The sequence below is a fragment of the Artemia sp. Qi Xiang Cuo genome, chromosome 5, assembly GCF_049724085.1.
Source record: "Artemia sp. Qi Xiang Cuo chromosome 5, ASM4972408v1, whole genome shotgun sequence".
Lineage (NCBI taxonomy): Eukaryota > Metazoa > Arthropoda > Branchiopoda > Anostraca > Artemiidae > Artemia > Artemia sp. Qi Xiang Cuo.
Window position 1 is genome coordinate 29994419 of NC_142798.1, and position 27770 is coordinate 30022188.

Sequence of the window (27770 nt, forward strand, 5' to 3'; positions counted from 1 at the left end):
ATAATTCCCCCACACACATTCAATCAAAATTTTGAGATAGCCGTTTTGTTCAGCATAGTTGATTTCCTGAAAGTAAATATGTTTTTGAGGAGGACACTCCCCCACACGTCACAGGGCAGGGGTTTTAGGGTATACCGATGGGTCATATGAGGATATTATAGAAGGCGTTAACGTAGAAACTTCAAAAAAGGTTCATTCTATTGGGACATTAAAGGGCTAGTGTCCTTTTTAATAGTTGAAAGTGATTGGAGGGCAACTAGCCCCCCCCCACGCCCATCACTCCCCCAAACATATCCAATCAGAATTTTGAGATAGCCATTTTGTTCAGCCTTTTCTAGTTGATTTCCAGATAGAAAATATGTTTTTTAGGAGCACACTCCCCCACAGGACACTCCCCCACAACCCTCAGGGCAAGGGTTTTAAGTTATGCCCTGGGTGCATATAAGGATTTTTAAGAAGGCGTTGTCGTAGAAACTTCAAAACAGGCTCATTCGATTGGAAATTTAAAGGGCTAGTTCCGTTTTAAATAACCAACATTAATCAATAGAGAATTAGCTCCTCTTCGATATTCAAAATTCTTCCAAACACAACCAAACAATAAGTCTAGGCAGCCAATGGGCTCAGAAGAGTTGTCTTCCAGCTAGACATTATGTTTTTTAGATAGAAACTTTTTCGCAACTCTCAGGGTCAGAGTTATAAGCTATGCAGTGGGCGACGTAAAGTCTGTATAGTCGGCATAAGCGTAGATATTTCAAAAGGGGCTCATTAGATTGGATGTTAAAAGGACTAGTGCCTTTTTTAATAGTTGAAATTGATTGGAGGGCACCTCGCCCCCCCCCCTTCCCGCCACCTCCATCGTTCACCCAAACATATCCAATCAGAATTTTTAGATAGCCATTTTGTTTAGCGTAGGCTAGTTTATTTCCAGATAGAAAAAGTTTTGGAGGAGGACCCTTCCCCACAACTCTCAGGGCAAGGGTTTTAAGTCATGCCCTGGGGGCATATAAGGTTCTTATAAAAGGCATGGTCGTAGAAACTTCAAAACAGGCTCATTCGATTGAGAATTCAAAGGGCTAGTGCCCTTTTTAATAGTTGAAAGTGATTGGCGGGCAACTAGCCCCCCCCCACGCCCATCACTCCCCCAAACATATCCAATCAGAATTTTGAGATAGCCATTTTGTTCAGCCTTTTCTAGTTGATTTCCAGATAGAAAATATGTTTTTTAGGAGCACACTCCCCCAAAGGACACTCCTCCACAACCCTCAGGGCAAGGGTTTTAAGTTACGCCCTGGGGGCATATAAGGATTTTTAAGAAGGCGTTGTCGTAGAAACTTCAAAACAGGCTCATTCGATTGGAAATTTAAAGGGCTAGCTTCCTTCTTAATAGTCGAAAGTGATTGGAGGGCAACTAGCCCCCCCCCCAGGCCAATCATTCCCCCTAACAAATCGAATCAAAATTTTTAGATATCCATTTTGTTCAGCTTAGTTGATTTACATATAGAAAAAACTTTTTTTATGAGGAAACTCCCCCACAACCCTCACGGCAAGGGTTTTAAGTTATATCCTGGGTTATATAAGGTTTTTATAGAAGACGTTGTCATAGAAACTTCAAAAGGGGCTCATTTGATTGGATATTCAAAGGGCTAGTGCCCTTTTTGATAGTTGAAATTGATTGGAGGGCCACTAGCCCCCCCCCCCTTCCCGCCACCTCCATCGTTCACCCAAACACATCCAATAAAAATTTTGAAATAGCCATTTTGTTTAGCGTACGCTAGTTGATTTCCAGATAGAAAATAAGTTTTTGAGAAGAACACTCCCCCACAACTCTCAGGGCAAGGGTTTTAAGTTATGCCCTGGGCGCATATAAGGTTTTTATAGAAGGCGTTGTCGTAGAAACTTAAAAAAAGGCTAATTCGATTGGAAATTCAAAGGCGAGCGCCCTTTTTAATAGTCGAAAGGGATTATTAATATTTTTTGTTGTTGTTGTTGTTTAGACCAGGGCACTTCGTATCGAAGGAGTTGTCGTGGGAACTTCGAAAAGGGCGCATTCGATTGAAAATAGAATGGGCTGATGTCCTTTTTAATAGTCAAAAAGTAATTGAGGGCAACTAATCCCCCTTCCTCTCCCACCCTCCTATTGGGCCATTATGTTTATAAGCTAAATGTTTCCATAAAATTAAACAAAAATGCACAGGTTTAAGGCTACTTAAAAATAAAGTATCTCAAGAGCAGCTCCAGAACATTTGAGAGTTTTTTGCTCAAACCTTTTGGGTTAGATATTCTCTTAAAATTTAAACAAATCAAAATAGCGTAAATGTATTAAAGCTATCAAAGAAAGTAAACAGATTTTTTTGCGAATGGTATCAAGTTTTCCATTTCAGGTCAAATAGAGAAGGTATGAAACTAAGTTAAAAAGTACTATTTGTGTTCAGATTTTTAAAATGGTGTATGTTGTTAAAAACTGCTGAAAATTTTTCTCCAGCATACAAATAGCAGGCCAAACTATAAAGTCTTAAAAAATGAAAAGATTTAAATTGTTATTTTCTTTTTCCTTGAAAAGACTATGTCAATATAAAACAAACAGAAATTAATTAAAAAAACTTTTTCCACAAAATAAGTTTTCCAAAGAATAGTAAAGAACTCCATTAAACAAAAAATGAGCAAATATAAAATCAAATAATCTACCAAGCTCGAAACCACCACAAATCAGCATCGATAAATAAATGAAACCCAAAACGAGCAGAAATTACAATAAATAACCGAGTCAAACTCAAAACGAGCAGAAATTAACTTAAGTTGGGCGCAAAACCCCAATTCTTTCCCAAGGCCAGAACAATATTTACCCTTTACTGAAAAAAATACAAATACATTGTCACTTTAATATACATATACTGATATTCAGTAATCAAAATGTTAAAATTATTTGATTTGTTAAAGTTATAAATATAAAAACATTTATATTTTTTCAGTAAAGTGCAAATTATGTTCTGGCCTTGGGAAGGCTTAGGGGTTTTGAGCCCTAACTCATGTTAATTTCTGCTCGTTTTGAGTTTGACTCGGTTAATTATTGTAATTTCTGTTCGTTTTGGGTTTCATTTATTTATCGATGCTGATTTGCGGTAGTTTCACGCTTCGTAGATTATTTGGTTTTATTTTTGCTCATTTTTTGTTTAATGGGGTTTACTTTTCTTTGAAAAACTTATTTTGTGGAAAAAGTTTTTTTAATTAATAACATACAACGTAACTTAAGTGTCTACTACACTTTCAATGACAAAACAGTAAGCTGTTGATGTGGCATCATACCACTGTCATAGCCTATTGAAACCAAGAAAAGAGGAACTGAAAGAAGAAAAGATACAGGAGTGAAGAAATACAGCCGCAAAAATAGCCACAAACAAAAGACCGAACACTTGAGCAAACGCAAAAGTAACTTTTTTTTTTACAGAAACTGCAATTTTGGTAGCCCAGTCATTGCTTATGGTAGTTCGTTCCTTACTAGATTCCAGCCAAGAAAAGGCTGAAGGCTCTTTCCTTTGTGCGATGCATTAATATATTATGTAAAGTAGAGCCTAACAGGCTTAAATATTAACAGATATAGCCCCTTTCTTACCGTGTATTACCATGAACGGTTTGAAAAGTTTTTTTTTAATGGAATCTTAAACAGAGGTAGGTTAGGAGTGAAGACATAGCTACTTTAAATATTAATAAACAAAGTAGGCTAAATGAACCATCCACTGTAGCTTTCATGGCAATCCATATAATAACAGCCCTGTACTATTATCCTCCACTGGACAAATCCTGTGTGTTTTTTTCTTAGAAATATTTTTCTGAAACACTTAAGAGAATTCACTTTCAATATGAAATTTCAGCTGGGATTCGCATGGGGATTTCCCTCTTCTGCAGGAAATTAGTTTAAGGGGCGACCGGTGTCGACGCACAAAAAGCATTCAATTCAACTTGGATAATAGGTGGCTTCGAAAATTAACGGGTTTTAGAAGGAATGACGTACATTTATTAAGGCAGTGTTTTCATGTCTCTCTGTGTCGGGTCGTTACTTCGCTGAATAATTTCCGGGTTACCGATTCTGAATTTTTTTTTTTTCTAGAAAATTAAAAAGCATAGAGATTACTTAATCTAGTGGCAAGAATTTGTAATATTTTAACTGGAACCTAACACTTAGAAAACCCTTACAGCTGACTAGTTGTCATCAATAATTTCTGGTTTGATTACTAGGAAGAAAGCATGAATTTTTTGAAGTTTTCATATGGACTAATTGGAGCCAATGTTTCTATACACAATGCCTTGTACCTTGAAGAAGGAAAATAAAAAGAATGAGTCAGAGGTGATATTAGATAAACTGGTAATTTTAAGAAATGAGGTTATTTTGATTAAGGAAAATTTTATACACGGGGAGAATTTTTCTGAGGGGGAACCGTCTGAGGATGGAATTAGCTGACACAATAAATACTTGAGTAGCTAAAATAAACTTTCGTTAAAAACCTAATTCGAAACTTGATTTTTCATTGGGTTTGCCCAACTCGTTAAAAACTGAATCATTTTCTCAGAAGCAAGGTCGTATTGAGAGGTGGTTTAACCCCCCTGGAATTTTTGTCAGACTCGTAAAAACTCAACCAAAATATATATAAACAAATTTTGATGTTTTTTTTGTCCCCCCCCTTAAAAAAAAAGAAAACCAAACAGATACTGTCTTGTTTAGAAGTCATACAAACAATTTTATTTGCCCCTCGATCAGTGGCGTAATTTTGTCAAAATCCGGGGGGGGGGGGGGGGGCAAATTTGGAGGCAATTTTCCCAAATCAAATGAAAATGACAGTAAAACCTGAGAAATGGTCCATACATTACCATAAAGACAAAAATATACTAAAAAAAACTGCCTGTTTCTCTGGATACTTGTATTTTGAAGGCTTATCTTAGTGACAAGATTTTATGCAGAAACTAAGTTTCAGCTGAGCAAGCAAACTGAGGTCTGGGGGCGGGGCGAAATTGGGTCTAGAGGGACCAGTTGCCCCTCCTTTACCATAGCAAATTACGCCCCTGCCTTCGATCCGTTCAGAAATGGCTTGCAGATTTTGGTAATTTGAGCCTTGACTAAGTCCTGGTCTGTATTTTCTTCTTTCGTGACAGAAGCAATTGTACTCCTTACGAAATCGCACATCGTTCTATGCATGGAGGGGTTAGAAAGTTCATAAAGATGGGGCTTTCCTTTTATCTTTTGGCCCAGACTGGCCTTCAAAATAGATGAAATTTTTTTTTTTATTTTGAAGCAACTCCTACCACGGTTTTAGCATTATCTAGACAGTATAATTTCAATGACAAGGACAGCTAAGAAGTATAAATTTATTTCCAGTATATAGTAATAACATACATATGTATAAATGCATTCGTTTTCAGCATTTGAGACTTTTTTTAGTGTACGCAGTAAATAAACATTAATTCCGAATTACATTATCTTTGAAGCCATCTATGCTGTTTTATTTACCCGTCAACTCGTTTAGAAATGGCTCTCGGATTGCCATATTATGAGGTCTTCTTCCGTCCAGAATTTAGGGTAATAAAGCCTCCATATATAATTTTGATCTAGCCCCTATGCTACCATTGCTGAAAAATAAAATACAAAACTCGAATACAAGAAGTCCTCAAACCGCAAACAAATACTTTTTTTCATTTGCCTGCCTCTATGGTAGGCCTACCCTATTTCTGTAGCTAAATTCGGTACTTGTGCACTGTCTGGTACCCACTGCTATAACTGTATCAAGGAAACCAGACACGAAACCCGACAAACGGGTATTTGCAATAGAGAAATGGAATGCAAAGCATGATTTCCATTGCGTTTACAATATTTCAACTGTTGTTTTTTGGGGTTTAGGGGGGGAAACGTACCTAGGTTAGGTTACGTATTTAATATATGCTATGCTATACCAGCCATCCCCCCCCCCAACGTGCAAATATATAGCCCAAATTTGTTTCTAAACTATTATATATTCATCCTATTTATTTATTTTTATTAACATTAACCAAACTTGACTTCTTTTGTGGGTACCATATTATGTACAAGTACCCTAGATTCTTAGACCTTGTAATAACCAATATTTAGATTTTCCCGATATGACACTAAACAAAATTTTAATATATGACACAGAAGGGGTGGGGGCTTGTTAAGATACAAAAATCACACTTCTTGTGTGATCGCACAGAAGAAGTATGCCCTTAACATCATCGACAATTCTGTTTAAACTTTAGAGCAAATGTATTGCAGATTGGGAGTCAGTTAAAGAGAGAATACTTTCAGACTCCAAACAATAATCTATAAAACATCTAGGGCAATATGGACGGTACACAGTTCAGCAGACAAAATAAAGGATCCCAATGGAAGGAGAATATAACGATTAAGGTCCAGGGATGGAATACATGAAGCTGCTCCACCTCTCTTACCATGGACAGATTCATTTGCATAAATTTGTCTCTGAATAGGGTAATTTTTTGAAATTTGTTTTGAAAAAATAGTTTTCACCACATGATGATATGGAATCATGTTTCTATTTATAGAAATAAGATCATATTTACAGTATGGTCTGCCTATCTCCTTTGAAGGGTGTACGAGCACATAAGGCTGATTAAGAAAAACTTTACTACAGCTTTTTGTGAAGCATCCCATTATGAAGCACAACTCATTTTAAAAACCAGTCTTATAGTTCGACCCCGTGAACTTAAACAAGTCAATTCAAATTTATGGTTTCTAAAAGAATGAAAACAAATCTGATATGAACTAAGAAAAAGGGCTTATATTTATTAAAAATATAGATAATACCTAGAGCAGAATCTTGAAAAATGGCTCTGCAACACAAAAAATGCGCGCGCGCAAAAAAAGAAAAAATGCACAAGAAAGTTGGATTGTCGAAACTGAGAACACAATTTTGCATTCAAACTACAAAAAATTCAATTTTAATAGATTACCTATCCATTAGAAATCTGATGAAAATCTTCTAAAGCAATTTAAAAAAAAGTAGCACTATGAAAATAAAGATTAAAAAAAAAACGAGAAAACTATAAATTTTTGCCGTAAAACGATTTTACCTAATTAAGACATACGGTACATTACACATGCACATCAGATTTACTAATGCAAATTACAACAGTTTTTCATGAAGAATACCTTTATTAAGCTGTTATTCAACCAACACAAATGATGAAAATAGGCTAATTTTCAACACTCGTAAACCAAAATAAATCATTTAAAAATATTGTTCCATAATATCAAAAGTTCTTACGATCGCAAAAAAGTAGCTTGCACAGGTCGTAAAAGCACAAATAAAAAGAAGTGTACAAGCTTGAACAATTTGTCTGTATTACAAAAAAAGACAATGACCCCAAAAAATAAAATGCAGAAAAAAGATGCAACTAAGTTAATACTCAGTCTAGCATCCATCCAACAAGATTTAGCTTTAATAAATCGACGATCAAATTGGAATCCGAAGAATATTGAAATTTTCCTTGAAATGTCATGGAAAAAAGGTTAAAACACCATGAATTCCGCCACAAATTAACTACAGAGACTTATTTTGTAAGCTTCTAATGCTAAGTACAAATTGCAAGGCTTATTCATAAATTTTTGTCTGATTTAAACTTGAATCAAATAGTTTGTGGTAGCGAATTGTAAGTAAGGAGCTATGCTGCTTAAATTTTACTGAAACCAAAAAATCAGAATTCTTGTGTCAATAGTTATATCAAAAGAATCGGCTTATTATGCTGATAGTTAGTGTTACCCATCAAAAGCTACGAGCCTCAGAAAATTTGCCTGATTTCTAAAAAAGGAGAGGAAACACCCCCGAAAAGTCAAGAGAACTTAATGAAAATCATATTATCACGTTCTGCGTATCCGAGAACCCTGTTGTAGTAGTTCCAAGCTCCCAAGGAGTTATTTTCCCAAGGGGTTATTGCATCGAACCAATAGACCTATATTATTGGAAAAGGACTTATTCCGATGGAGATTAAAAGTTCTAGTTCCCTTTTAAAGTGACCAAAAAGATTGGAGCGCAATTAGCCCTGACATTCACTGCCCCTTTTTCCCTAAATCGTTTGATCAAAATTGTGAGATATTATGCTCTAACCATTGAGAGAATATGGCCCCCATTGCCCCTGGGGATGCATCTTTAAGTTATAAAATTTGCCCATTGTTTACGTATAGTATTTTTTATTGTGAAGTTGGCATAAATTTTTCGGGTGAGGGAGGGGTGGTGAATTTTCTGCTCGGGGGATTTTCCACAGGGAAAATTTTACATGAGGAGAGAATTTTCCGAGGGGGGAGGGGGGTGAAATTTTCTGAGGAAATTTTATACTGGGGAAATTTGCCAGAATTCCTATGCGAAATTCTTTTCATTGTCTTACTTTCACTTTGTCGACTAAATTTTAAGGATGGAGATGTTAAGGGCAATTGTCCGGGGTAAATTTTTCACCAGGATTGAATTTTCTAGAGGATCTATCTGTGGGAGGGGGGAATTTTTCCGTGGAGGTGGAGCCAGATTTCTTGGCACTATTTCAAAAACCACCAAAAATTAAACTATAAAAAATTATTTTTTAACTAAAAGCATGCAGTAGCAATAAAGCTTAAAAGGAACAGAAATTATTACGTATATTACAGGGGGTTTCCCTCTAGTCAACATCTCGCTCTTTATGATGAATTTAATAACGACTCATGAAACACAAGGGTCATTCAATTAGAAATTTTAATTATAAAGTTAATAACGACTCATGAAACACAAGGGTCATTTAATTAGAACAATAAAAATATTTTTCTAAAGTGCTAAAAAAACTTTAGGGTGAAGAACGAGGTGTTGAGGAGGGGGCGACCCTCTTCGTGTACGTTGAATGCTTCATGTAAAGCCTCTTTTTTAGGCACTTACATGCATGGTTGGCACACTCAATTTTTTCGATATATCTACCGTACGGTACTTTGGCTGTAAGCTCTGCATGGGTGCTACAGTCATCATCAGCAATAAATCTAACATATTTTAAAGAGTGCATAGTTGGAGGAGTTCGAAATGCCTCAACTAAAATATCAGATTCCATACCTGTGATTGGTCCCTGCCAGTTCATAAAACACCTATGGTCGGGTAGCAAAGTGTTTTCATTCCTTCGATGCTTCATACAAATGTAACAGTATTTATTTCTAATCCCAACATGTAGAAGCTTTTTTGAATACAAACCAATGACGACTCCACAACCAGACAACGTAGAAAACCTATTGCCATAGCTTCTAGTGCACCAGCCACCATCAACTATAGCACAAGTCTCCACTGAACCATGCATGTCGGTTTTTTCGCCTGCTTTAATAGCCATTCTGCGCTCAATCTTGCCATTGTTCAGTAAATATTGATGAAGTGTTTTTTCCAAGTTCTCACTTATGTCCATTTCATATTTTGTAAAAACTTTTTGTGACATACAGTTTAAACCAACTGTAGAAAAAAGCTCCTGAATTTGGGCATGACTCATACCAGTGTTTATTGCACCAACTACTGCTTCTTTGTTAACATTTATTGCCCCTGTGCTGACGACCTTTCGTCTTTTGGCTACTCTTTCTGTAGTAAAATTGGTTCTTTTTTGCTTTTTTTCAGTCTGTTTTTCTTCTGGATGTAAATCTGATTCCAAACTATGTGATTGGCGAGATGGTTTCGAGATATTTTTTTCGGTGCTGGTGGCATTTCAGTGTGTAAAGTAACATCTTCACTGCACGATTCACATTTGAAAATGAAACGTGAACGTAATCCAGCCCTGAACTCTCTGTCAAACATCATATTTACGTTAATTAAGTCAAACATCATCAATTTGAGTTAATTAAGTAAATTACACTACTTTAGACTACGCTAGGGGGCGCACACACCTCCTCCCCCCTGGATCCGCAACTGTCAGGGTTATATCGTACAAGTACCGAATTTTTTTTTCTTTTTTTCTAAGTAAAAATACTAAAAAACAGTAGTTTCAAATCTAGTACAGAAAATACCCCTAAAATGGCACTCCAGCACAAGCGTTAAATTGGTACTTGTTAAGAAAGTGGTAAGTACAAGAGAAGTGAAGTTTCGTTAATGCTAATGAAATAACACAAAACAGGATGAAAATATAATAGTTCAGAAAAAAACTTGGGCTATATATTTGCACATTAGGGGATGGGAGTGGTAAAGCATAGAATATATTAAATACGTAACCTGTGTTTATACAGCATCCAGGCATTACCCGATAAAATGCCTATCTGTTCTCGCTATACAATTCTCTTGTACTTACCGCTTTCTTAATAAGTACCGTTAAAATATTCTGAACCTCTACAGTTCTTTGTTTTGTTTTTTTTGAGGAGGGGGGGGGGGTTAATGTAACCATCTTTGGGATCAGGCTGGGAAACCATATTATTTTTCTGTAAAATTAAAAATTCGTACTTACATATGTTTGATTACAAGATCTTCGTAGCTCTTCATAAAATAAGGCACATTGACTATCCAACGAGCAGTCTTCAAGATTTCAGATGTTAAATTGCGGCCAGCTGTTATTGTTTTTAGTCTCGGTGGTTCTATAATGGTTTCTCTAGCATAGATACTTCCTCCAAGTCAAGAAAATACTTTGGAAGTCTTGGTCTTCCACGTTTCACGTATATTTGTTTTAACTGTTCCCTGCCCTTTTGCACGTTAATTAAATTAAGTCCTCTTTTATTGCGCTTTTTTCTCATAACTCAAAAAGTCTTTCAGTCTCTTGAATAGAACTTGCTCCATCCTTGATAAATTTCGATTGGTTTTGAACAACGGCAAACAGCGGATATGGAATGTTTATCCAAGTTTAGTGGTATCATGCACAAGACACGGCGCCTGTTAATTGAAACACTGATCCAGAAATTAAACAACCCTTGTTCAACTTGAGGGTTCCGTAACTCCAAATCGATTGGAGCGAAAAAAAAACAAAGGATAAAAAAAGCCTTTAATTGAGTAAAATCAACATAGTTTGGGTTAAAAATATTTACAAGGTAATATGAATTTTATTAAAGTTGTTAATATCATTTTCTTGAACAAAGCCAAAAGAGTTTTTGTATAAAATTCATTTAAAAAATAGAGGGAACATAAGAAAAAAAAGTGAACCTGACCAAATGATAGCCATTAGTCTCCCAAATCAGGTGAACCACAATTTAAGTTCTCTAATATATCTGTTTCTTTAAACAAACAAAATTTCTTTAACAATGAAGAGATAGCCAAGCGACTTGGAGTGCTTTCGCCCCTTAACTCTATGGTGTCTGTGACTCTTCGGATTTTAATTTCTATAAGAGGCGTGTCAGACCGCGGAAGATTGGGTTATCTTCAGGTTCCTACTTTCTTTGGACCGAATTGTCAACACAGTCAAATACAGGACCATATTCAGATACAACAACATTGGTATATTGGTAAACAGTTTCAAGTGAAAGGGGATCTAAGGATCAAATCAAGCTTAAAACGAGCAAAAATCATTTACTATTAAAGAATAATTGAAACCCAAAACAGACAGAAATTAAACAAAGAATCATAGTAAAAAAAAATACAATAGATATTAATATAAATGAATAAATAAATCTTAAAACGAGTAAAACATATTGAATATGCAAATCAAGCTTAAAACGAACAAAAGTCACTACGAACAAGTGCATGGCTCTCTAACTGTAAAAGTCTAAAGCCTACTGTGTCATTGGCGCTTTACGGGAAACGGCTTATATTACAAATATTTTCTTTTGTACTTATTAAAACATTGAAAATAAAATGAAAATTACAGTGGAATAAAATCTTGAACTGATGAGCTTTCAACGATTAGTATCATTATAAGTCAAATATTCAGTTTAATTTTTTCCTACACTCCAAGGGCTAATTACGCAGTAGGGTTTAGACTTTTACGGTTATGGGAGCGGGTAGTAGCCAAACTCTTGTTTGTAATGAAAACTATTTGTGTCTTGAAGAGTCCTGGAAATAAAATTAACTGAATTGTATGTTTTAATTAAACCTATTATATGCTTGTTTGCTATGATATTTATTTAATTTCTATTCGTTTTGGGTTTCATTTAATTCTTTAATAGTAATTTCTGGTCGTTTTGAGTTTTAATTATTATGGGTTCTAATTTATGGAATCTTAAGTTTAATATGGCCTTTACTTTTCTATGAAAAACTTCTTTTTCTGAAAGTTTGTCTGTTAATTAATTTGTGTTAATTTTTATTGCCAAAAGTTTTTCAAAATCCAGTATTTCGAAATCAATTTTTTTTCAATATCGAAGTTTCATCAGAGTATCAAAACTAGTATTAAAGTAAGAATGTCAAAGTAACTAATTATCAAAGTAAAGAAAGTATCAATGTAACAGTAAGCGATTGAATAATTTACAGCCCTTGTCCCATAAATCAGAGCTGCCCCGCAAATCAGTAAATCCAAGCATTAAAGTAACAACAAGCAACTTGCATACCTCACAGTCCTTGCCAAGGTGGTTGGGGGGGGGGGGCTCGACCCCGGAAGCAAAAAGAACTTGAAGTTTTAATTTCCAAATGAATGAGCCCCTCCAAAGTTAATTTAACCGCTTCTTCCACAGAAACCTTATATTTTAACAATAGTCATCTTGCATAAGTTACAGCCCTTGCCCCAGGGGCTATGGGATAATTTTCAACCCCTAAGTTATAGTCACTTGAATTTTGGACTATTTTGAACCAATTTGCTATTTAAAAAAATTTAACCTGGTGCATTTTTGGGATAGAAGGGTGCAAGGAGGAGGGTGCTTACCCTCCGATCACTTTTGACTCCTAAAAAGGGCACAAGAAATTTCGATTTCCAATCGAATGAGGCTCCTCCAAAGTTTATACGAACAGCCTTTCCATAAAAACCATTATGCCTCCAGGGCATAACTTACAGCACATGTCCCCGGGCTCTTGGGTTTTTGTCGACCTCTGAGTTTTTGTTATCTTTATCTTTGGAGCATTTTTAACGAAATGGCTATCTCAAAATTTTGATCGGATGGTTTTGGGGAAATGACGGTGGGGGGGGCTAGTTGCCCTCCGACTACTTTCGACTCTTAAAAAGGGCACTAGAACTTCTAATCGAATGACCCCCTTCGAAGTTTCTACGACCACCCCTTCCATATGAAGTGCCTTTGGGAAAAAAGAATAATAACAATAAATAATAAAACATTGAAGCCTTATAGCCTTTACTAAAGACAACGCTATAGCGTTGCCTCTGAAAATGCTTTTAGTAGTTAAAGTTTTAATTGTAATGAATGGTAAGTAAAGGGCGACCATTTTCAATGCTGATACCCAATATTCAAATTTAATTTTTTCAAATTAGATTTAATTGCTAGGCCGAGAAATGGCCTAGGGACCAAGAATGGCCATCCCTTTGAGGCCTGTATCTCGCGGCAAACGTTATTTTGGACTGTAAACACACAGGCTATGTATCTAAATAATTTTCTGAATTTCAAAATGTCTTAAAATTCATTAACATATGAGACAATAAAAGACTCCTCCCCTCATCCTGCGTGTTTAGATATGGAATATGCCATATATAATATACGGGTCACAGTGGCAGGCCTGGATTTAAAAGGGTAATTTCAAGGTGCTTACCTTTTATAGGTATTGGAAAGCTAGCCGAGAAATTCCGACCTTGTTTCGACGCTGCTGATACACGCTGGAAAAGGGATGATATCAAAGTCACAGGAACAGCATTTGACTCCATATTTTTAACAAATTCAATTACACAGTATTTCACAGGTAAGTATCATGCGAGAGGCATTTTTAAGAGTTGTTATCTCTAGAGGCTTAGAAATTTTCAAAATTCTGGCATAATCCTTCAGATGTAGGGCATAAATTTAGATGCATTAGGCGGTCCCATTTTTATTTACGACCTTTGTGCAGAATAAACATATCCCTTTTGTGATTTATAATACAAGTAATACTCTGAAAAAAACAGTTTGATACGATATTTCAGAGAACCGTGATAACGGGATCTCTGAAATGTGACATCATAACAGAGATGCAACTTTTCCAAAGATGCCCTTGTTACATCATCTTGAATAGGAAGAAGTAGTTTTTGCCAAAATTGCATTTTATTTAAATTTTGTCTTTTATTAATAAAAAAGCTGTAGATGTGGTAATTTCCTTTCAAATGAGCCCCCTCCCAAGATTCTACAACCTCTGGTTTGGTACGATCACCTATAGTGAAAAAAAAAAGAAAAAAAGCAGACATATCACCGCTTCCCTTACGAAAAAGAGATTTTCCAAGTTGTTCAAGGTGAAGGACTGTAAGTCTTCTTCTATAGGGGGAGGGGGGAGTTCGACTTTGATTATTCGTAGTTGTTACTTCGACCCCGTCATTAGTGTTGAGAAGTTTCAGAGTCTTCTTGAAATCCCCGTAAATTCGTTTTCGCAAGAAACTTGTACTATTAGGATTAGCCGAAATTACAATTAACGTTCCCGATTGAGCTTCAGACGGCATTTTTCCTCACCTGACAATTTTTTTCTTCAAAACCCCTTTTAAACTTCCGGTTACTATCATCCGTGTCCGCTCTTCCCCCAGGCTGGTGACATGAAGTTGACAATCAAGATGGCATTGAACCTGTTGCAAGGAAAACCAATGGGGCCTTCATAAAGGACGGTGAGCTTAATGGAGGATGACCTGTGATAGCGAATATTTTCCAGCTAGCAGGAGTTGAAAAGTTCAATATATATAAACCTGCCGCGTAGCCGTGCTGGGACCTGGCGGCGTAGCTGCCGGGCTCCCGGTACTATATGTATATACTGTGTTTAAGCGAGCAATTTTGTACTGAATTTCTAGATTTAATTTAAACGGCTGATTTGCCAACCTGCAATCAAAGTGTTATTTTAGTGTTTGGGAAGATAAACTGGAGGGAGGAAATAAATTCGTACCAATTTTTTTAATTTAACCGAAAACGCAGATTTGCCACCCTATGACTTAAACGAAGGAATACCACGATAATTATGCTTCTGCTTAAAGAGTAAATTACATATTACCTCGTCTGCATTGTTCTCCATAGCCGTGTTTAAATGTTCAGTTAATTCACCTTGTGACATTGAGACATCACCAGAACTTAAATATTTTACCATTTCTACATCGTTGTAAAAAATGGCTTGAGTAAACAGTGAAAAATGCTCGTTTTTAATATTCGTCACTCTCGTATTTCCATCTTGTCTCAGAAACGATTTAACTAATTCATAATTTAAACTCTTAAATGCACTTTCCAAGGGTGTTTTCCCCTCGTGATTTAAGCTATCCATTTCTGCACCAAAAGTGGAAAGTAGTTGACAAATTTCCACATTCCCTTTCGATACTGCAAAATGTAGAGCGGTTGTAACATCTGCAATTACACCGTTTGGATGAGCCCCATTTTCTAGTAAATATCTCACAATATCGCTGTCTCCCACCCTTATGGCATCAAATAATGGGAGATGACCGCAATTATCTAACACGTTAATATCTGCTCCTGATGAGACTAACAATTGACAAATATCAAGTCGTCTTGAACAAACAGCTAAGTGTAAAGCTGAATTTTTGGTCAAGTTCTTTAAGTTTGGATTTGCTCCATGTTCTAGAAAATACTTTACTATATCATAATTCAGGTTCACATATATATTTAAGTGAAGGGGTGTATTCTTTCCTTCGTCCTCAGCATTGATGTCTGCGGAAAACTTAACTAATAACTTACATATTTCGAGGTGACCATTTTCAGCAGCACAGTGTAACGCAGTTCGTAAACGTTTATCCTTATTGTTTGGACTTGCTCCGTTTTCAAGAAGGTATTTTGCTACAAAAAATTGACCATTGAATGAAGCAATGTGAAGAGCTGTTTTATTGTAGCTGTCTAAAGCGTCTACCAGAACGCCGGATGAAACTAACTCCTTGCACATAGAAAGATCTCCGTGTGAAGCATAATAATGTAGTTTTTCGGAATTCATCATCAGGTTTATTTGTTTCCATTAACCTGAACGTAATAGCTCTCGTCTTTTCATCTTTGGCTATGACCAAATCTTAAAATAAAATTTTGCTGGAATTAAAAAAAAAAAAAAGATGCGAAGGACTCTTGAGTTACGGGAACATTTTTTGCAGTTTTAAATTTTGCTGAAAGTTATGAATTCGTTTACTTTTCCGATTAGATTTGCCAACTGTGGCTAACGTAATTATGACGTTAGAAACGTTAAACATCTTGGTGATAAAAATTATACTTGCTGCTTTTGATGCTCAAGATAAAAATAGACTGATTATGAACGACTTTTCGATTAAAAATTATCTTTTACGATCGTGGCGAGCGAGACCAAGAGAAAATCTCATATAAACCCAATATATTTTATCGCCGCCCTGTTGGCCACAATCATGAAAAGAAAAGCTGAATTTAAAAAATTGCAGACTTATCTTGTGACGTCATTTAGTTGCTGTCAACCGGTAACATTGAAGTTGTTGCTGAACTTACGTTCACCAGTTTTTCCTAATTTGCCATTTGTATTTTATTGAGCTTCTGTTGTATTATTCAATCTTGCAAAAGTAGGTTATGTTTTTCTAGAAAACTTCAGGAGTGATTGTACAAATTCACCTAAATGACATAATGGTTGCAGAATCCGCCACAAACTCTAGCTGATATTAATCTAAATTTAAAACACGTTTTAAAAAAAAATGTCAAGTGAGGAAGAATTGCCATTTAATGCTGATTCAAGAATGATAACTATTATTTAGTTATCGTTAATTACAAAGGTTTATTCCAAAAACAAATTAATGGAAACTTCGAAAAATAGACAGAACCCCCCCCCCCCTTCCCAAAAAAAAGAGTGTCGAATATAAATCTAAACCATCCCATTGGGATCATCGTAGCCGAACACCCTGTCAGGAGAATTGATGTCCGCCATCTTGAGCAACTAGGAAAACCACTTTTTAGCATGGGAGCAGTGTTTCTTCTTTTTTTCTCGGCCGCTAGTGGGGCACTGAAACATTCTTTCTTAGAAGTTTGTTACCACAAACTGTTTGGAAGTCAGTGATATGGAGATGTAATTTAGGTTTAATATTGTATTTAAAAAAAACAAAGGTTTTTAACTGAAAGTAAGGAGCGACATTAAAACTTAAAAACGAACAGAAATTATTCCGTATGTGAAAGGGGCTGTCCCTTCCTCAATGCGTCGCTCTTTACGCTTAAGTTTTTTATTGTTCTAAAAAATAGAGTTGTGAGAAAGAGTCAAACTTTAGCGTAAAGAGTGAGGCGTTAAGGAGAGGACAGCCCCTTTCATATACGGAATAATTTCTGTTCGTTTTAAGTTTTAATGTCGCTCCTTACTTTCAGCTAAAAAAAACCTTTTTTTTTATTTAATTTCTGAAAGTTTTTAAATTAATGCAGGTTTTGATTTCGGCTCACCAACATGAATAATTAAAACGAAATTTACATATTAATTTTACTTTTTTGGCTAAATGGCTCTCTCGGAAGTTGTTTGATCTTATTCAAGAACGTTTTTATTAGTAATAAATATCCAGCGTTTGTGTACTCTATTCAGGTCTTGAGCCAAACGCTCGAGCTTGTCTCTTAAGGCCTTCGAGGTCTGAAGAATCTTGTACTGTGCCTCCATTAATATTGAAAGAGCTCTCTATAACACAATGAAGGCACGAATCGACTCACTAAAATCAGTGAGATATCAGATCATCGAAGTTCACTAAGTTCTCTGTGATTTTTATGGTGATCCTTCGTTTGAAGATATCGGGAGCGAATCAAAATTCTTAGGCACAACGCTTGAAGATTACGGTTTTTTAGTTTCCCTACCTGGTATGACGTCCTCTTTCAAATTAACTTGGCCAGTAAGATGTTACAATCAAAGGTGGTAATCTTTCCTCAAGCTATAGATATAATGGAATCCATTTCAGGGTTTTTAGCGGACTTTCGGGAGAATTGGTTTGTATCTTGTTTGGTGAAAGCAAAAAAGTTAGGTAAAGAGCTGAAAGTTGAAGTGAAATTCAAAACCACAAAAATCAGGAGGAAGAAGAAAAATTTTTACTATGAGGGTAGAGATAGAGAAGGCTTCAAAATTTGGATATTTTTACAAGCTACACTCGATCAACAGACACTTTGCAGAACAAACTGCTCGATCGACAGACACTTTTGATCAATTGGGAATGATCAAGGTAACATCAGAGGGGACGAATTGTGCGACGAGCGGGTTTCTCCATCTCCAGAAGCTTTTATTAGTGCATTTAACATAATATTTGTTTAAGATCCAAAAAACAGTATTGAGCTTGCTTAGTCAATCAATAATAAATACAATTGAGAGACATCAATTTAATGTTCTAAAAGGTGTAAAAGTACAAAAATCTGTGTTTCTAGACCTTAAATCTCAATTTTTGTGCACCAGACCCTCCCCTCCTCGGTAGGGACAAATAAATGTGAGTTTTTGCCTGTACAGTTTTGCCCACTTACAGTTTTCGCCTTAGGTCAGCCCTGTTGCTATATATATCTGTCTCTCTCTGTATCTCTGCCCGTCAGGTTTCCTTTGTTCATGTTCAAATCAAATATTTTTGTTCAATAACGGTTTTTGCAATGCATAGTTTTAATTCCGTTTATTCTGTATCCTTTGATTTGTTTCAAGCCACTTTTTATGTGGAAAACAGAATTGTTTATTGTGGTTCGTATTTCAGGCAGCGCTGGAGTTCTACGAGACGGATTAACCCATTTGGCTATACCGATTGGATGGAGATGGAATGGGCCAGCTTCAAGTCACTGTCCTGTGTGGGCGGATTTTACCTCAACATAAGTCCTTCTTTCACTCTGCAAATTATGGTTGTGGCAAATGCATTATACTGTTTTTATTTTTGCAATATTTGTACTATTTCAAGTTGTTTGTTTTCATGTTGGTTTACACTTACCCAATTACCCAAATAACTTACCAAATCTGATTATTTGAGGAGTGATGCAAGCATTATGATTTTTAAGACACTGTGCTTCCTATACTAATAATTTCTGTTTTTTAATATTCTCAAACATGGTTTTTTAGATGGTCGTTAAGAAGATCAAAATTCAACCTGCTGAATTTCGATGTCCAAAATCAAAACAAAATGCGCAGTATTCATTTTCATGGCTTTTGAGTTAGAATCAACAAAAGTGACTTTTAGGCATAGAACTATTAGACTACCTGAATAGATAATAGATAACCTAGGCAATTGGGAAATATATGTAATAATATCAGCGTTGTACGCGAGTAAAGAGCCACAATGCGCACAAGAGCCTACGGGACACTCAAAATCGAATGATGTGTGTAGGATATCATATATTACGTAGTATACTATAATAAATGCGCCTATGTTTTTAGTCCAACTGAACTTAGTGGGAATCCTCGGAAGCCATTTTATGCTTCGTTTTTAATTTGACACATTCAAAAGATAAGTTTCATTAATTGAATTTTTGTGTTGTTATGGGTCTGTTCGATATCTTAATTATTTTAGAGCAAAATTTGTGATGCTGTCAATCACTTGAACTTGCGTTACTAGTCTTGGCAATTCTTTAACTCCTGGGACAGCAATGCTTCTTAAGATGGGTACCTTATATTTAAGCGAAGGTGGTGGCAACTGCGTTTCAGTTCGGAGCTCAAATCTATCTTGCGACATTCATATCGTGTCTTTGCGACATTCATATTGCATCCTTGTGACATCATAAAGCAGAGCACTACTGCATCTCTAATTTTGCGAGTTTATGATTAGTAACAAAAGTAAGTTATAGACTATATTCTGCTTATAGAGAGATTAACTATTCAGCTTATGACTATGAGTCTTTATCCAGCTTATGAGGGAACTCCTTGTTTCACACTAGAGCAGGGGAGGGGGACATGAGGATTTTGTTCAAGAAGACGATATAAAATTATTCAAATTATTAAGGTATACTCATAACTTTAAGGCTTTTCATTTTTGTACAATAAACTGTTCATTTTAATGGAATTTCGACAGAACAAGTTGCACAATATTTACAGTGTAATAGGTATAAGTCTGTAAGAAAGGACTAATATCAGCTATAGCAATTTACTTTTTTTCTCGTTCGACATATATCTTTGCAAAGAATGTAAACCATTTTTTCTAACTGTTTTTAATAATAATAATCCAATTAAAAAAAAAATGAGGGAGTTGTATTTGATATCTTAAATAGCCTGAAGGCAACTTTGATTTATTTGATAGTACGTTTATCCTGCAAAATAAGACTCAAATTTTAACTGCTTGTTTCTTAAAACCTTCAAAAAAAGAAACATTTTATACATTTTTTGGGGGGAAGAGAGGGGACATAAAAAAGAATTGTAAACAAAATCTTCATATTTTTTTTACATGACTTATTCTTCAAAGATGTGTCAACATGCGTGGTATTTTATATTATAATTTATATTATGGTAGAAATTAACAATTACTATAACCGATTTAAGATGTTGTTACTGCTGGATCCAAATTATATGTTATCGAAGATTTATGATTTTAACCCGAGGTGTTCACTGTATTTGGTGTTATTTCAATAAGCTACGTGCACAGGGCCATAGGTACAAGATTAGCTATTTATATTCCTATTTTGTGCCTCCAGTGAATGTTTGATACTATCTTTCTTTTAAGGTTAAAATTAATCTGTTCTTCCGCTTAATGCATTAACTACTGGTAATATGAATATGCACAGATAGCAATTATGAAAAGATAAGACGAAAAAGCTATGCACAGATTACATAAAATTATAGTCCTCGTAGAGTCTCAGTAACTTGAATAAATGCAACAAACTTTATCAGACGATTAGAGTCATTCTGCCGTTCCAACCTCAAACGAGGGACCTGGACTGCCTTGTAGGATGAAGTATTCAAAGCTATAGTTTCATCTTATACAATAAAGAAACAAAAGGATAAATATTGTAAGGGTGAATTCAATTTAAGTTAGTCTAATTCTGAACTTAGAAGTGATTGTGTGATACAAGGTCTGTTTCTGCCGTTCAGACCAAAAAGAATGTTAATAATACTTTCCAAGAGTTTGTTTCAGCAAGCTCTTAATATTTTATGAAATCGTAAAATCTTTACTGAAAACTTTTACTGATAATTGTCAGGGATGTTCTTTTAATTGGAAAAGTTGATGGGAAGCTTTGTTGATGTATTTTGAGCGCGAGATTCAAAATTTCGAAGGATAAAACTGGCGCATTAAGAGTACAAGTATGAACAACATACGTGTCTTTTGTACCGTACTTGTTTTTAGGTTTTAATGCTTTTTAAAATCTTTGTTTACATTCGAAAATCTCATTTTTAAATTCCTCGCTAACAAATGTGTTCCCACGAATTTTTAATAGCGAATAGAAAGTTTTCAGTAACAATTTGGATGGCGGAAGCAGGCCCTAATCAGAGCTTTGTTCATATGGTACAAAATTCTACGAGTGACACACACAGGCGCTGGAGGTTTTGGGTCTTGTACCCCTAGCAATAGAGAATATATAGGTAGTTGAAGGGTTAATTGTAATATTTAGTTTTACCTTGCTAGTTGGAACTTATGTCATACTTTTGATGAACTACTGATCTTTGTGTTGTTATTATTTTTGTAAAATTAAATTTTTAGAAGAAGTTTTATTTAATGAGATTTCAGGACATATTTATTCTCATAGATGGGGTCATACCCATAGCTAGAAATTAAATTGTTCAGAGTTGGATCCAACAGTCATAATAATTGCAAGTGTTAATTTGATTTCATGATTATATTGTAAGTTCAAGCTTAATATGGTCGGTTACCAGACTTTAGCCTTTAAAAAAATTGCCTTTTAATAATTTTATTGTATAGTGACTGTTACTTGTATTTCAAGTATTGCGCTCAAGGAGTGCCGATCCTCGAAGTAAATAAAACTAAGAAACTAGCATAGCTTGTTGGCCTCATGCTGAGATGAGTTTTTTTTTCAATAGGATCTACGTTTAACAAGCGTTTAAGCGGGAGTTTAACACCGCTTTTCAACAAGGGGGAAAATAATCCTGAAAAAGAGTGAGCTTTAGGTAAAAATTACAACAGCAATGGCAACACGTTTGAGAACTCTTGATCGGAGGCTTTAAGCCACTATCTACCAAAACACAAACTTTTTATTCTTGTACAAAAACACAAATTTTCGTATTCTTCCCAGGAACTAGGATCATGAATGCGTTTTTACTTCTTTTTTCTTTCGGGCTAGTAATATCGAACCAATAGTCGTAGGATAGAAGAGTGTCCGTTCGGAAGAAAATTTCAAATTATAGTAAAAAAAAAAAACAAAAAAAACTTAGAACTCTGGGTGGAGAGGGGATCAGTTCTGTTTCTGGGGGTGAGAAACAAGAAAAAAACGCTTTTATATGCCACACTTTTTAATTTTAGGAGGGAAAGTCTTTCCAGACAATACGGGGGGGGATACCTTTAATTCGGGAATTGACAGTTTTAAACTGTCGACTTTTCACTTATATTGAAGTATGGACTTGAAACTTCTAGGGTGGGAGTAAAGAATAAATTGCTGAACATAAGGTGGAAAATTGTCGCGTCGACTTGGTCGGAGGGGAAACTGCCCCTCCCACAGATTGTGAAAATTTGAGAAACGATAAATTTCCCCCCACCAAACCAGATATTGAACAATACATCCTCCCTTCCTGAATTTTCATGAATTGACATCACTGGGAAAGTAAGACCCTTTGCAGCTGTGACCTCATGTGGTCTAGTTTTGCATTAGTAAGTTTTAGCAGTAGTAATAGTGTATCTGTATGAAAAAGCTTATTCAGCAATGTATCGAAATAAAAAAAAAAAAAAAAAAAAAAAAAACAGCACTGATATTGAATGTATTAATGCTTTGTTTTTATTGAATAAATTGCTAAATAGACCCTTTTGACCCAAAAATGTAGGTAGAAAAATGAATAAGAAGGGCAACAAATGCAGCAACTATGTACATAAACATTTTTATAGTTATACAGGGACAGTTGTCACACAGCGTTGAAATGCTAGAAATTAAAGCAATAAAAATGTATTTGCCTGAGCTTTCAAATGGTCAGCGAGACATTTTCCTTATTTTAAATGGTCTCAGGGTAGAAAAACGCTAAAGTAAATTGGCTGAAGACGATGGCCGGCGTTTATATGTGGGATTAAATTTTTATCCCGCAACATCTGAATATTTATGTATAAAAGAAAAAAAACACTACCATTTCTACTCCTTATTACCAGGCGTTCGGCATGCGTTGTAGATTTAGGGAATATATCTTGGTGATATAACATAAATCTGCAATTGGATCTACAGGATTTTGTTTGTAATTTTAGCCAATCACTTAAGAGTTCATAATTTGATTATATATCAGGGATTTCTGTCAGATCACGGCTAGTCTTATCTTATCGTTACGACAAATACATCTTGAACTTTCGCAATTTAGTCACCAAGCGGTGTAACTGCATCGACTATTAGAATTTGTACTAATAGGTGAACAAATTATTTTTTTTTTCATTGAGCGTTGTGATTACAATTTATACTTCAAAAGTATATTTTTTTGTCACCAAGCATTGAAATTGCGTTGAAAAAGATCGTTGATTTTTCAACGATCATTTTCAACGCAATCATCCAACAGAATGATTGCATGTGAAAAACAGGATTTTTCACATTGTGATTTTAAGCAGAACAAAAAGTCCAGCAAAGAAAACAGTCGTTCATTCTAAAGAACAATGGCTAAAGAACAGCTTATGCAATTAAATTGTTTATATTAAATTTGTTTTTATCTAAGTCACAAGAAAGAGCATACTTCCTCAATCGCAAGTGTTTAAAAACTTCAATCTGTGTCAACATTTATAATTTCAGAGGTCGCTGGCATCCAATTGCCTAAAATGTTTCTCCTCATCTACTGATAATATTTATTAAGCAAGTAGTGAGGTACAACAGTCATAAAAAACAAAAATACTTCAGAGCTTAATACTTGAACAGTGTTATTTTATATAATTACTCTTTATCTTTTATTATTCGGAATAAGCTATCGTCTTTAAACAAGGCAAAACTAGGTCAAAAATGAAAAGAAGCTGATAAGAGAGCAAACTTTGGCACTGTGTTAGCATGGAATAGGACTAGTCTATTAGTGCCACCTAATAGTTCGGCGTAACCCAGCAGAACTAAAACTTGAAAAAAAAATATTTTGTGTGAAAAACCTCATGTTTCTACAGACGATAGAATTTAACTGTACTAAACTAGACGTTGGAAAAATTAAAATGAAATGCATTGTACATACACAACTGAATTAACTTTTCTTCTCATTATACCATTTTGCAGTGACCTCTTCAAATTTGCCTGACGTGAGAGTTGCTTTATGTATGATTAATGCTAATTGTTTTGGCCCACATTTTGTTCGTATGTAAAAAATACGAACAAAAAATATATGATTTATATTTTTGTAGTCAGTTTTTGCAATCTTACAGCCCATGCTGTGTGAACTGGGTTTAAAGAAGAAACTGTGTAAATTATGTGTTTACAATAATCAGCCATTCAATGGGGTTTCGTCATCAGAATAAGATTCGACCGGCTTTGAAATCGGGTATTAGCTAATGCTAGTGCCCGATTTGAGCGTTAATGAAAATTTGTAAAAAAAAAAAAAAAAACAAAGACTTGATTTTCTGTTGCGATTTTGTAGATACTACCAATCGGAAAATTTTGAAGAATATTCTTATGGGAAACTAAGTTCAGAATTCAAACAAAGTTCGAATTTAACTAAGTTGAACTAAGCTTAAAACAACCAAAATTTGGTTTCAGTTACACCGACTGACTCCAAAAATTGCCATAAGCTGAGTTTGAACATTAGTAAAACCTCATTGCAAATGAGCCTTGAACAAAACTATCAATTTTGTTCAAAAGAAACTGTGACAACAGTAAATTATTTGAATCTTGACTATTTTTTGGCTTATCAAAAAAGACCCCTCTAGCGCGGCACATATCTTCGCCAGGGCAATTTATTCACACCCCAAGTCTTCTGTCAAAGAGAACGTGGGCCAAAACGGAAATTCTTTAGATTGCTTGCTTGGGTTAGTAGATTAAAAAATTCAAAGCGAAAGAAACCACAATTTTGCAAATTCAGGTTATATAATATGAATTTGTCAGTCTTAATATTTTATTTCCTTCTTTATAATAAGCTTTTAGTCAAGTTTTTAAAAGCAAAGGCAATAGACAGTGTCAATGTTTTTGTATTGTTTTTATACGATATTACTGATATTGCAAAAAAGATTTCTATATTAATATATATGCAGAATTTATAGCTTTGTATAAAGCTGTTATTTGCGCGAGAAATCTTATGAATGGATCTCTTGTCAGTCGCTTACAACTACTTCCACGTGTAAGAAGAGGGTATATACACATTTCAAAAAACAAAGCTGCTGAGGATCTTGAGAATAAAAAAGATACATAAAATAAACTAGACCAATTGATAAAGGGTTTTGAGTTGCTCGGTTAGTGATACTAATATTTCAGATAACACCTTTTGAATTAAACCAGCTAATATGGGTCATGCAACTGTATATAAGAAAATAATAACTTAACGATATAATAAAGTGTATCATTTAATTGGCTTCATTAATTTGCTTTGAAAGAAGAATTAACATGTCGCGTGCATTTTCGAAAGCCATGGCAACTTAAAAATATACTTTTCAAATTAAAGGCAGGTAGATGATCTTTTAATTAGTTTGCCTTATCTAATTAATCTTCTAATTTAATCGAGACTGTTATTCTTCAAAATAAAGTTTCTATCTACAAATTTAGCTGTTTGAAAAAATTCAATGATTACTTGGGAGTCAGAACATTTTTGCCGCTACGAATGAAAATTATTCTTGTTTATTTTATTAAATAAGTAAATCTAACTTTATTCTCATAAATTAAAGCTTAGTTTTACTTCACCTGGTGGTTTCAAAACACCATTAATTGCTCTAAAAAATATGTAAGCCGCGGTTGTTTGTTTTATAAACGAGGTTTCTGTTTAGACAAATAACAAACCTTATTTATTAGTTTCCCAGAATTTTGAGTGGAATTTCCCAAAAATAACAAATACAAATTAAAAAGATAAATGACTACAAATGATAAATTAAGTTATATGCATTTTCTGAGTTAGATTATTCAGCTGAATCAATTACCCTGCATTTTTTTTAATTCGTCAGCGCCAAAAGAGGCTCAATCATGAAGTTTTACCAAAATTTAAGCGGTGTTCCTTACAGGCATTTCTTAAAAACTTAAGGGTATAAATTTCCAAAATAGCAAATGGAGTTTTACGGCCCAGATTTCCAGGCCGAATCAACCTGTTACGTTTATGTGTCTATAAGGGTTCAATTAGTGAAGACCCAAAAAAAACGTTTCTAGAAAAATCGGAATAATTTTGATATCTCGGGCTCTATTAGGTATTTTATTACCATAGGTTTGACCTTTATCGTTAGGATCCCTCTACAAGAAAAAGCAAAACTAGTTTGACTTCATCGTGATGTTTGTTATGTTATCCAAGAGATAGAGATAGATCTCTTAGAAATCAGATAGCTCATTTTCAAGTCACATACTTTTCAACGAACCCTTAAGGTAAAATTTGACAAGAACTTTTATAACAGGAAGTGGCAACTGGAGTTGAAACAACAAAAACCGGTAATAAAATCTCAGTAAGCCTCGAAAATAGCACAAAGGCGAGAAAAAAAATTACTACGGTAAGGTCCGGTTCCGTTTTTCCGACTTAACAAAACTTCCCATATTTGTGGCAATGGATGTAAATGCACGTGGAACCTTCAGGGTCATTTCTCAGAAGCAAATAAAATCAGAACATAGTTAGAGTTTTTCGAAGGACGGTGGGTGGAAGGGGTTAAAAAACGGAAGACTCATTTGTACGTATCTAATTTTCAAATTATCTAGATGGTGAATTTTTGGCAGGGATGTTCGTAACTGTGTATAAAAATTGCAGCAAACAGGACCAAATAAACGTCGATACAACATGCAAAACCCAAAACGGCAGCAAGGCGGAAAAGAAATGCATACTGTAAGGGTGCTAGATAAATATCTTTTGTCATGTCGTTTAGAAGATCTTTAGTGGAGGAGACTCGGAAGTCTCTTTCTCCAGTATTTTGATATTTTTCAACTTTCTTTTTTATCCTTTAATTTAATTGAAAATTGATTTTTTTTTAATCCGAGAGAGGATTGTGTGGCGGTTTCATCTCTATTTTAATGTTCTATCTTACTTCTGTGATCATACTAAATTGTGTTTAGTTTTTTACTTATTTTTTAAACTTTAAGTTGCTAACCCGATTCAGTAGACGGGAAAGCCACTTTTGGGAATAAATTATGTCTCAAAACATTATTTTTAATCCATCGAAAAATTGTGATTTGTCTCCCCTTGTTCCGGGGAGAAAGAGAAATGTAAGAACTTTAAAAATATTAGCTAGCCTTCAATAGCAGTTTAAAATCCGGAGATGAATTAAACAAACTTCACAAAAGAACTAAACAAGTCCTTGATACACATTGCATCTTTTATTTTTATCGCTAACTTTAACGTTATATCGTTTATATGGTTAGTATTTACGGTTAGATCAACCTAAGCATCAGTATATCTGACAAATGACAAATTTGTAACCCGTGAAAATTAAGGTCGCCAATCATCAATTTGACAAGAAAAAATCATACGTCATTTCATAGAAATTCCAGAAAAAAATGACATTCACACAGGAGGCCCTTAGAGAGCCTCTTCTCCGAATTTCCTAAAGTATGTGCGATTCCTCAATAATATTTTAATGGGGAA

The 27770-nt window shown here is 34.9% G+C and overlaps 1 protein-coding gene across 1 annotated transcript in view; it reads left to right on the forward strand.

Annotated features, from left to right (window-relative positions):
* LOC148952021 (endonuclease/exonuclease/phosphatase family domain-containing protein 1-like) overlaps positions 1 to 22286 on the forward strand; it is an 80540-nt gene extending 58254 nt beyond the window's left edge. The window contains exons 8-9 of the mRNA XM_089089481.1: positions 13626 to 13763; positions 18676 to 22286. Of these exons, the coding sequence (XP_088945607.1) occupies positions 13626 to 13763; positions 18676 to 18791 (254 nt within the window). The 3' untranslated portion in view covers positions 18792 to 22286. The remainder of the gene's footprint in view (positions 1 to 13625; positions 13764 to 18675) is intronic.
* Positions 22287 to 27770: the final 5484 nt, after the last annotated feature.